This window comes from Chlorocebus sabaeus, chromosome 7 (genome assembly GCF_047675955.1).
Source record: "Chlorocebus sabaeus isolate Y175 chromosome 7, mChlSab1.0.hap1, whole genome shotgun sequence".
NCBI classification, from domain to species: Eukaryota; Metazoa; Chordata; class Mammalia; order Primates; family Cercopithecidae; genus Chlorocebus; species Chlorocebus sabaeus.
In genome coordinates, this window is record NC_132910.1 from 109,627,978 (window position 1) to 109,640,345 (window position 12,368).

The 12,368-nt window shown below is 39.6% G+C and overlaps 1 protein-coding gene across 4 annotated transcripts in view; it reads left to right on the plus strand.

Moving 5' to 3' along the window:
- Positions 1-12,368, plus strand: part of FNIP2 (folliculin interacting protein 2) — a 138,829-nt gene that overhangs the window by 34,329 nt on the left and 92,132 nt on the right. For 2 of the 4 annotated variants that reach the window (XM_008000124.3, XM_008000125.3), the window contains exon 1: positions 3,560-4,271. The exons of the other annotated variants lie outside the window; for them this stretch is intronic. In XM_008000124.3, the coding sequence (XP_007998315.3) occupies positions 4,096-4,271 (176 nt within the window). In that variant the 5' untranslated portion in view covers positions 3,560-4,095. Of the gene's footprint in view, positions 1-3,559; positions 4,272-12,368 lie in introns of those variants that run through there. 4 annotated transcript variants of the gene reach the window in all.

Consider the following 12,368-nt stretch of genomic DNA (forward strand, 5'->3'; position numbering starts at 1 on the left):
CTGGTAGAAAGATTTGTGATCATTTGTTCTTGTGCAAGGAGGAGGCATTATGGAAGATAGGGGATTACCCTGATAAAGAGGAGGATCAGTTGTGATGCTGTGGATCTTAAACCACCCCCACTCCCTCCCGTCCTGTATTTATTTCTCCGTTTTTTTTCATTAATGTAATGCGAATATCAGAGAAAGAGGGATTGTGTTTTATTTTTCTTTCAAGATTGGACATAGTGAGAGGAGAAAGATTCTTTATTGCAAGATTCATTAAATGAGAACAATTGGAATGGACTTTTTAGGGAGCTGTATTAAGTCTTAGATTTTTCTCCTCCAGACTACGTTTCTCAATTGTTGCTTTTGAGTTAATTTTTCATTACATATCATGATCATTGCTTTTCACCATGTGAAGAATGTAACGTCAAGGAATTACAGAAATGCATGAATACTTACCTAGAAACTTTCATGACTTTAATTCTCCCAACTCTAAATTAGACATGGGAATGGGCTTTTTCTTAGATGTCAAATCTTGTATTGGAGGTAGGTCCTGGCAGCACTGCATCCGAAGGTTTTGGAGAGGAGTCTGGCATCACAGGAGACAGAGTTGTGATTGATTAGAGATTTTGGTGACAGGGAAAACAGGTCTTGAGTACCAGATATTTGCCTTTGATGATCTAAATGATACTGTGCTATTTATTGATTCTTAAACTTGGTACTCTTCTGTAGGACCACTTAATACCTGGTATATCAGATTGGAAACAGTACAAATAGCAGCTTTAAAAAATTGAAGTAGTAGTCTCCCTTCCTTACATGTACCACATGGATTCATCATGCTTTCATACTTCTGTGGTCCTCCCTTCCAGTGTCTTAGAAAAAGTTCATCAGTATTGTGAAAGTAGCAGCGGTGGCCGCAGCAGCTCCAGTCAACAACCTATTGAACTGCATGTGGAATGTGGGAGTCTAGTCAGTGATTGCAGACACTTTTGTAAATGTGTAAACTTTGGGTAACCTGAATTATTTTCTATGATACATGGATGAACTGTAGAAAGGAAATAGATAACTTGGCCATGTGTAGGGTTACAAATACAGTGGATGATAAATTGTAATATGCATAGTATTTAATATTTAGGAGCAGGCACCCAGCATGATAATGAATAACAGTGTGAATACTTCTATAAGTGTATGATTCCATTTTAGGAAAGAGAAGATTGAGGAAAAAAGGGAGACTGAATTGAGGGAGAGAACAGACTCTTAAGCATAAAAGATCTACACATACCTCCTCTTAGTTACTCTCTGAGTTGCTCTCATGTCTCAGAAGAGTGGTTGTGAGGATACCATTATGCTTTTTCCACTTACTGAAGAAATTGTAGAGCTCCTATTTAAATGTAAGGAAATTTGAAGTCATATAGAGACATCCCCCTTTAAATATAACAGTTGTGGTTTTGTTTTTCATTTCTACTTTACTACATTTTATCAGATTTTGAACTGTGGAATTAAGGCTTATTAGCCGAGTAACAGAGGAAATGGCATTTTCACTTTTAAAAAAATCTAAAAATCCTTTCTGTTAAGATATCATGTTGGTCTCACTGATTGGAGTAATCACAAGATATTAAAAGCCTCTGTGGGAGCTTTTGCTGTAGTTAACGAGGGAAAGGGAGAAATGGAGTGTGAGTGTACAAGCAACGTCCTGATCAGACTGTATGCATCTGACTATCTGACTATGAAAGAAGCACACTGCTTGTGACAGTTAGATTCATATCATAGTTTTCTTGTTTTGTTTTGTTTTTAGATGGAGTCTCGCTGTGTCGCTCAGGCTGGAGTGCAGTGGCGCGATCGTGGCTCACTGCAACCTCTGCCTCCTGAGTTCAAGCGATTCTCCTGCCTCAGCCTCCTGAATAACTGGGACTATAGGCATCCACCACCACACCTGGCTAATTTTTTTGTATTTTTGTTTAGTAGAGATGAGGTTTCACCACATTGGTCAGGCTGGTCTCAAACTCCTGACCTCAAATGATCCGTCCACCTCAGCCTCCCAAAGTGCTGGGATTATAGGCGTGAGCCACTGCGCCTGGCCCATATCATAGTTTTAATGCAAATATTTAGTGTTATTAAACCAATTGGAAAGTATCTGTTGGACATCTAAAAGGGATAAAACCTGCATGAGGTACAAAAATGAATGTTAAGACCCAGACTAATATGCAAAGAATTTATAATCTAGTTAGGATCATAGAAGTATTATACCTTTTTTTTTTTTTTTTTTTTTTTTTTTTTTTTGGAGACAGGGTCTGTCTCTATTGTCCAGCCTGGAGTGCATTGTTGCAGTTGATGCTGACTGCAACCTTGAACTACTGAGCTAAGTGATCCTCTCACCTCAGCTTCCTGAGTAGCTGGGACTACAGGTGCATGCCACCACTCCTGGCTCATTTTCTAAGTTTTTGTAGAGATGAGGTCTTGCTATGTTGCCCAGGCTGGTCTTTAAATCCTGCTTCAAGTAGTCCTCTCGCCTTGACCTCTCAAAGCACTGCAGTTACAGGCATGATCTACAAGTGTTTTTTATAGTGCTTGCATAAGTAATCTTTTGGTTCTCTGTTAAAAAGAGAAAGTGACTTTAAAGGCAGTTTATGGGAAGAAAGAACTCATGATCAGTGGCCATGGCAGTTAAGTTTTAAGCTCAAAATGTGTTCTTCTTGGGAAAAGGAATTCATTTTCTTCTAATCTGGTTTTATCTTGATACTATCAATTTAGCATGTGCCACAGAGAATTCAAGTTGTCATACGTGTGTTGCAATTTTTATTTCTCAGGAGAGGGTGAATTTCAGCTATTTTTTGAGTTCATGTTGAAGGAATTTTAGGGATTATATATATGTAAGAACGTCTGAAGGTAATTGAAGGCCCTGCCATGACATTAGTTTTTCTCACACTTGTGGAGTGAAATGTGTGGATACCATATATTAAAAGTAATGGCAAAAACCGCAATTACTTTTACAGCAACCTAGTACAAAGGTACATTTAGAAATTGCTGAAGCCCAAGGACCAGACAAGGGTTCATCAGATTTTAGGAATCCATTAATGTTTTCTTCACCAAATTCCAGGACTAAGAAACGGGAAAGAATTGGGGCAATCCCTTGTAGTTTTGTGTGTAAAGAGTTGACCTGTATTCCAAGGATCTTGATTTTTATTTCTAATAAAAGAAAAATGTTTTCTTTGTGAACCCACAGAATCCTATTGATTCTGTAGCATTGTTCTCCTTTTTCAGATGAAGAATATTAGTGTCAGAAGTCAAAACTGAGCTGCTTTTGTCCTCAGGTTGGGCTTTCTCATTTGAATATGCCTAGGAATTCAGTGCAAGAGTTCTGAGGGTTTATGGCTGCTCGTTATCATTACTTTTTTTTCTTGTATTAAAGCAAGGATACATCCCTAATCTGCGTCCCACCTCCCCTTGTCATCTATACATTAAGTCCTACATTTGGCTGTTGTGGGTAACCATCCGTCACTTGCTGTGGGTAGAATTTTGCAAGATTGCAGAGTAAGACCTGTCAGCTGACACTGGCTCACATGAGAGCCATTAAGAGGGTGGTGTGGCCAATGTCAGAGCAACCTTGCAGCTGAAGGCAAGTCACTGCATTGCCCAGAGCCATATGAACAGGTCTTGTGACCAATTAATCGACTACTACATAATCTCCAGCTAGGGAGCACAGATGGAGTGAGTCAGTCCAAGCTGCTCAACCTGTTAAGTGTCTTGTCTTTGCTAACTGGAGTGTAAGCTTAGGAACAAAAGTAGGACTTGTCTATGTTTGTAATAGGATTGCAGACAGCGTGTTTTATGATGTGATAGATGGATCTGACTTCCTAAATTATTGGCAGGCTTAATTTACGTAACAGATGAATGCTCCACCTTTTTTTTTTTTTTTTTTTAACCTGTGAAAGGGGAAATTAGTACACTGCTGCCAAGTAGCTTTTCTTACATACTGTAAAGGGAGTGAAATGATTGTTTAGAACTGCTGGTCATTACGGAATATTCCTCACATAACAAAGGAACTTGAGGATTTGTCTCCAAGTCCATGTTGATGGTCAGGATAAACCGGAAGAACATTAAACCGCTCAGGAGATGTGTGGCGGCACAGCGAAGACCACAAACCAGCCAGGGAACTGGCAAGACTCTGCCAGATGTGTGAGTGATGCCGTTCCTGGTGCTGGGAGGATTTACAGGGCGCTTTTATGCACAAAGATTAAAAAACACGCCGGGGTAGACAGGAGCACTGACCACACGGAACTCGACAACAGGTTTGAAACTTTAGTCCTGTTTCAAAATCTCAGATAATTTTGTATTTAATTTACTGTGTACTATAAGGAGATAGAATTGTATTGATCTGAAAGTTGTTGTTTCTCGTAAGTGCTTCTAAGTAGGAGAAACGGGGTTATTGGTGGGTGTGCGGAGTCAAGTCCCTTCTCTTACAGAAGAGATGTAAGCCTGGGTATTTTTTAGTGACTATGGTGACTCCACTACCCATCTGTTTTCTTCTTTTCATTACGTCTACTGGAGCCAACTTATAAGAAATGTTTACATCTTTGTCCCTTGAAACTTGGATGAAACTGTTCACAGTAATTATCAGGAAAAAAAGGTGCAGTCCTGAAGTACCAGCACAGTTAGTAGACGGGGCTCAGGCCTGGGCATTCTCACTTCATAGTCTGCATGGTGACCAGGTGGTTGTGCTTTTCCAGTTGGAAGCAGGGTGGTCAGAGAGACCCAGTCTTCCTCTGGAAGACCCTTTCCATGAGAAGGATGTCATGAACAGCAACTTTTAGTAATGGAGCTTGTCTAAAAAGAATAGCATACTTGTAATATTCTTTTTGGTTTATTTCATCCACTTTGGAAGAATTTATTAATTTTATTATTAGTGGTACTTAATTGAAACCCTATTTGTAAAGAATTTTATTGCATATCAATAAAAACAAAAAACTGTTTTGAGAATTACATTTCATTCCAAATTCTTCCATAGATAGATAGGAGAGCTAAAGGTTAATGATTAGTGTAAAAACGAGTTTATAAGTTCATTTAACCTGGGCATGGTGGCTCAAACCTGTAATGCAAACACTTCGGGAAACTGAGGTGGGAGAATCACTTGAGCCTAGGAGTTCAAGACCAGCCAGGGCAACATAGCAAGACCCCATCTCTACAAAAAAATTTAAAAATAATTAGCAGGGCATGGGGGCATGCATCTGTGGTGCCAGCTACTTGGGAGGCTGAGGTGGGAGGATCACTTGAGCCCAGGTGTTACAGCCTGCAATGAATTGTGATTTTACCACTACACTCCAGCCTGGGCAACCGAGCAAGACCCTATCTCTTTAAAAATAATAATAATAAAATAAATTCACTTAAAACATTTTTTTCTTACAGAAATTTTCTCAAAATTAACATGTCTCATCAACTGTTTATCCCATAAGTATGTTTCTTAGTTTGGTTAAAAATAATCAGGATATAGTTTTTGTCAAGTAAAAATCTTTGTCATTTTAAAATAGAAACTTAATAAAACAGGGCAACAGAGTGAGACCTCCATCTCTAAAAAAGAAAAAAGAAACTTAATAAAATGGGATGTAGTCCATCACAGTGTAAGCGCACAGTAGGCTGGAGAGTGAGAGAGAAGTGAGGAACTTATTTTACAAGTGTTAGGTCACATGCTCTTCATTCAGTTAAAGAGATCTGTTTGTAGAGGAGGAGGTAATGATATGGTACACTAGAAAAATACATTCGAGTGTTCAGAGAAGAATTTCACTTTTATACTATCTGTTTTTATCTGTTTCTTATCAAGAAAGGGCAGCTGAGTGATAGGAGAGAGTAACGGAGTGACGCTCAAGTTTATCTGAATCTTGATCCCTAGCCCTGGGTCCTACCCAGGAGCCTCTAACCCTGGGCCAGTCTCCAGGCTTTTCTTAATCTCACTCTCAACTGCTAAACTATGTAATTGGCTGGGATTATTTTAAAAATTCTTTTTTCTTCTGAGATTCTTAGATGTAGTAGTAGGGCCTTCTGTATTCCCTATTTTTGTTATTCTATAGAATTCTAGATCCCCAGGTAGTTATTTAGGATGAAAGGTGAGGAGTGAATGTCCACATAAGAAAATAATATGCAGGGCCAGTTTTTTAAAAACCTCTAACATTTTTGATATGAGCTGCTGCTTCTCACCTTCAAAGTGACGCCTTAAACTTTAACGTTTTCATACCTGTTATCCTCTTTCCTTGTTTTAACTTCCTTTAGATTTACTTCTGTAGTGCTGAGAATTTTTTTTAGAACTTTGTACAATGATGACATGTATTTGTCAATTAACTGGAATTCATCTCTAGTCAGATGATGTACTGTGGTAGACCTCACCCGCTTTCTATTCTCCTTACTACAATCTTGGAAACATTGCTTACTTGCAGTATTGTGCTTGGTTTCCAGAACTTCTTTAGGACTTGGGCCAACTTGAGGGTAGAAGCGAATTATTGACAGGCGCTTGCACTGAAGGACCTGGCTCCAGAGTGCTCATGAGTTATCTGTTTGTCCAAGTCATGTGGCAGTCAAGTAGGTAGGACTTCCAATCTCTTTTTGCTCTTTGATATCTTAACTCAGTCGTTCCAAGTGGCCTTCTTAGTTCAGCACACTGACAAGCAGGGTTTTTTTTTTCTTCTTCTTCTTCTCATGATGTTCCAGTAACTGAAACGGTGAAGAGAAAGATTCCCCAACTACAATAGAATCATGTCGTATATGTGATGACGGCCACAGTGTAAAACAGACGGAAACAGTGCAGAAAGAAACATGTTGGTTGTCTCATTGTGGTTCATGTAGCATGACACATTTCAGGATAGGAGTTGTCCTCTGCATCTCCATTTCCATTCCCCCCAACCTCTATGAAGGCAGATGTTGGGGTTCAATTCATTTCACAAAATTCTAGCGTCAACAGAAAACTACTAAGTTTGATGAGAGACGTCTTAAATGGCATGTCAGTAAAAATTTCTTGCTAAAACTCCCTTCAAATCTAGTGACTCTTTGCTGGGTACGGTGGCTTTCATGCCTGTAATCCCAGCACTTTGGGAGGCTGAGGTGGGCGGATCACTTGAGGTCAGAAGTTCGAGATCAGCCTGGCCAACATGGTGAAACCCCATCTCTACTAAAAATACAAAAATTAGCCGGGTGTGGTAGCAGGCACCTGTAATCCCAGCTACTTGAGATGCTGAAGCAGGAGAATCACTTGAACCTGGGATGCAGAGGTTGCAGTGAGCTGAGATCATACCACTGCACCCCAGCCTGGGCAACAGAGCAAGACTCCATCTCAAAAAAAAAAAAAATTCTAGTGACTCTTACATATGATGCCAGGTATATGGTATCATCCTCATATAATTGCTTCCAATCCTCTTTCTTAAAATATTGACTATAGCAAAGCTGCCAACAACTTTTGAGTTTTTCAAACTTTCCCAGCAAATTAGCAAACAAAATCCACAGGGCTGTTTATATGAGAAATCTGGGACTTGCCAAACGTATCTGTGAATCATTGTTGCTCTGGTGGCAGGAGAAAACTTGCCATGTCTTTAAAGTATACCCCTTACACACTGAAAAGGAACTGAAACAGAGCACTTCAGAGTCAATTGTGCTTTACAGTTTCATATCTTGACATCTGATTTCAGAAGAAATTCTCTGTACTGCTTTAGAATCACCAGGATGATTCTAAATGAGTATAGATATTCATCTTAGATACATTTGTAGGTGAGATAGTTCTATTAAAAAAGGGAACTCCTTAGATTGTCTGTGGTAGTTACTTAACAAGAAAGTAAGTACAGAAACTTGAGTGCATTTTTTCCCTGGTGAGCTGCTTCACATAGATAAGCTCACCAGGATTTTATGACTAGTCTTTATTTATAGCAGTTGGGATTACTGACTAGGAAATATAAAAATAGTTACAGATTTAGAGAGAGATATTCTAAGGCAACAGACCAAAGAATTCTGAAGAGTATAATAAAAGGTCATTAAAAGTAAGTGTAATGCAGGTTTGCAGGAGTGGAAAGAATGTTTCTCACTGCCTGTGGCTCCTGGAAACAGTGTGAAAACCGCTCTACCCTGATGCTACTTAATAGAAAATGTAGCAGTTGGACAGGTTGAATGAAGTGGGTAGAGAGAAAAAACAAACCCTAGTCAGCTGATGGTCTTGTGCTTTGTGACAGGCTTCACAGAGAGGTCGTAAATGGTTGGGTGTGACTCTGATGCGTTGGGTATTGCGGTCACACGTTCTTCTGGGCTTCCTGCATTCCTTCCCTTTTTACTGATTTTTATGTACCATGAGAATTTTTCTTTGGCTAGTTAGAAGAGTTTGTTTCTGCTGGCCGAGGGTAGAGATTTTGAGACGTAATTCCAGACTGATAAGAGTGAATGAATCAAGGAATGCAGTGTCATGTCTGATTTAGGGTTCAAGAACATTTGTCTTTTCCCTCTGAGGATACATCACTTACTAGGAATAAATCAGCAATCTTAATATAGGAGATTTTCGTAGAGGCTAACAACTGACATCAGCTTTTGTCTGGGTCATATTTGGATAAGCTTTGATGACATAACAGGGTAAAGCACTTGTTATTAGTCACCATAGCTAACTCTGTCCAGAATGACAGTGTTCCAGGCAGAAGATGAGGTTAATCCAGCTCTGGAGTCTTCTGAAGCCTTTTTTCCTCAAGTTCCACTCAGCTCTGTGCTGAAGTGGAATGCTGGCTGAACTGGTACCCCCCACCATCCCTGGTTCTCCTGTTATGACTCCTGTGGTGAGTCAGGCTCTGGCTTAGCCTTATCCTTTTATTGTTATAGTAACAAAAGCCAAATAATTGCTGAACAGTGATGTAGCAAGCCCTGGTGGGAACTGGCGAGAGCAATAACTTGTGACCCATCTAAGATTATAACTGTCAAAAGTCACCAAAGAGAATCCAGCCTGTGGGTTATAAAAACACCAAGGTTCCTGGGAATTTTCTTCTCTTTTATGAGTTCCCAAGGGGATATTGAGGTATCAGGTGTACATCCATCCATCAGCCTTATGTCTTTAAGGGTTTAAGAAAGGTTTTTTAAAAAACTACTTTAGGTTTTTACAGAACCGATGTGAATGAAAATCCTTTTTTCTCACTATGTCATATCCTTTCACTTTCATGCCTCACCCTGTCCAAAGACAGAAAAAGGAACTTAGTTGACTTAAGCTATTTTTCCACTTACTAATTTTCAGCTCTAGCATATGAGAACCTAGACTTAATGCCAGATAAAATGGAAGGGCCTTTGACTTGGGGATCTTCTCTACCCTGATTTTATGATCTGAGGGTCTTCTCTGCCTTGAAATCACTGCCTTTGGGAACATCATCTCATCTCTCTGTTTTTGTTTTCTAAATAATAATAATAATAATAGTAGTAGAATGGAATGGTGTTTCCTGAGCCTCAACTTCAGATCCACTGAACCAAATTCCTGGCGGTAGAGCTTGTGAAGCTTTGTTGATTACATACATACACACACACACACACACACACACACACACACAACTTCTGGGGTAATTCTAACGATGAGCCAAACAACTTGGGAACCAGTGGACAGGTAGTGTCTGACATCCCTTCCAGCTAACATTCTGATAATCTGTCAGTGATCCATGAGTCCTGAAGTTAGAGAAATTTAAAAGCTGGGCTTTGGGTAATCAAGGGAATCAGAAATAGCTCAGTGGTAATCTTTTTCCACGTGAGCGAACAAGCCACGTGGGTGTTTGAGGAAGTACATTTTCAACAGAGGGCACAGGAAGTACAGAGATCTTAAGGCAGGAACATGCCTGGTGTGCATCCTAAAAAGAAGAATATTGCCTCAGGGCAAAGATGATTTGGATTCAGAAAGGAAGCGATCCTTCGTGGGAATGTGAATGGGGTGGAGGTGTGCTGGTGGATGGTCTAGCAGCTGCACACTGTGATATGAGAGGGAGGCAGAGGTTGCTGCCCTAATATCTTTCCCACTGGACCTTGCTTGATAGCTGAAACTCCTATTATTAAATTCTCATTTCTTTGTATTTAAGCATTGCTCTCTCTAGGCAGTAACTAATACCTTACTGTGAACTATCTTAGGGGAACATTCCTCTCTGTCAGTAGGAACAAGACCACATGTGACAGGTGGGTGCCTTCTGTGGAGCAGTGTGTGAGGACTGACCCTCCTTTTTCCAGCCAGGTGACTAGAACAAGGAGGAGACGGCCTGTAATTCTGCTGAACAGGGACAGACTTGATAGCCACATCTGAAGCTCGAGTTATGTGTCCTTGGTTCTCATCCTTACAGGGTGTTCTATAGCTGACCGTAACAGACAAAAGTGATCTTCAGAAAATGGTCCTGTCACAAATTTTTAAATGAGTGCTTATTCCTGAAAGTTTCTAAATTTTAAAAGTTCCTTTGACAACTGAAATTAAAATAATTTTTTGCTTTAAAAAAATTTTTAGAGCAATTTTAGGTTCACAGCAAAATTGAGCAGAAAGTACAGAATTCCCACGTACACCTTGCCCCCACAGTATCAACATCCCACACCACAGTGATATATTTGTTACCATTGAGGAATCTATATTGACACATCTTTATCACCCAAAGTCCATAGTTTGCATTAGGGTTCATTCTTGGTGTTGTGTATTCTATATGTTTTGACAAAAGTGTAATGACATGTATCCACTATTCATACTAGATAGTTTCACTGCACTAGAAATCCTCTGTGCCTTGCCCGTTCATCCCTCCCTCTCCTCTAGCCCCAGGCAACCACTTGTCTTTTTACGGTCTCCATAGTTTTGCCTTTTCCAGAATGTCATTTGATTAGAATCATACAGTATGTACCCTGTTCAGATTGGCTTCTTTCACTTAGAAATATACATTCAAGGTCCCTTCATGTCTCTTCATAGCATGGTAGTTCATTTCCTTTTTAGCACTGAATAATATTCCATTGATTATCTCTTTGCGTACTGAAGGATGTCTTGGTTGCTTCTGTGTTTTGGCAATTATGAATAAGGTTCCTCAACTCATTTGGATAAATAACAAGGAGTTCCGTTGCTGGATTGTAAGGTAAGAGTATGTTTGGTTTTGTAAGAAACTGCCGAACTCTTCCAAAACAACTCCACCACCAGCAATGGATGAGAGTTTCTGTTGTTCCACATCCCCACCAGCATTTGGCATTGTTAAGTGTTCCAGTCTTTGGCCATTCTACTAGGCATGTAGTAGTATTTCTTGTTTAAATTTGTGTTTCTCTAATGACATACAACGTGGATCAACTTTTCATATGCTTATTTGCCATTTATATTATCTTTGGTGAGGTGTCTATTCAGGTCCTTTGCCCATTTTTTCATCAGTTGGTTTGATTTCTTACTGAGTTTTAAGTGTTCTTTATTTTGGATAAAACAGTTCTTTATCAGATATATTTTTTGTGAATATTTTATTTCAGTCTGTGGCTTGTCTTCTCATTCACTTGACAGTGTCTTTATTAGAGCAGAAGTTTTTAATTTTAATGAAGTCCAGCTTCTCAATGATTTCTTTCATGGACCACGCCTTTGGTGTTGTATCTAAAAATCCTTCGCCATGCCCAAGGTTGTCTATATTTTCTCCTATGTTATCTTCTGTGAGTTTAGTAGTTTTGCTTTTTACACTCAGGCTTGTAAGCCATTTTGGGTTAATTTTGTGAAGGACGTAAGGTCTATGTCGAGATTGGTTTTTTTTGTACCTGGATGTCCAGTTATTCCAGCACCATTTGTTGAAAAGACTGCCTTTGCTCCATTGTATTACTGTTGCTCTTTTGTCAAATACCGATTTATATTTATGTGGATTTTTTTCTGAAGTCTCTATTCTGTTCCATTGATCAGTTTCCCTATTGTTTTGTTAATGCCACACTTGCTCCTTCTCCTCCTCTTCTTCTTCCTCTTCTTCCTCCTCCTTCTCCTTCTTTTAAGAGGTGGAGCCTCACTCTGCCCAAGCTGGAGTGCAGGTTTTTACACCTCAGAAGGACATGCAAAGGAAGGTACTGGAAGGAAGAGAATGTTATCCTAACCTGTTTGCTACTGGTATCAAGGTGATAGTACAGTCGGGTTAGATGAGCACAGAATTTGGAGTCAGGAGACTTTGATTTTAGTCCTGACTTAGCCACTTACTGGACATAACCTTGTTAAAGTCTCCTAACTTCCGTGTAAAACATTATATAATACAGACTCTCACAGGACATTTGAGAAGGTCAGCTCAGGTGAATTCTGTAAAAGTGTTTGGTAAACTCTAAAATATTAGGCAATTATTTGTGCATGTGCTGTGCAGTTCTTATCACCAGCCTTCCCCTGCCCACATTCAAACACCAGACCTTCTGAAATTGGTATCTCTAGGCTCTGC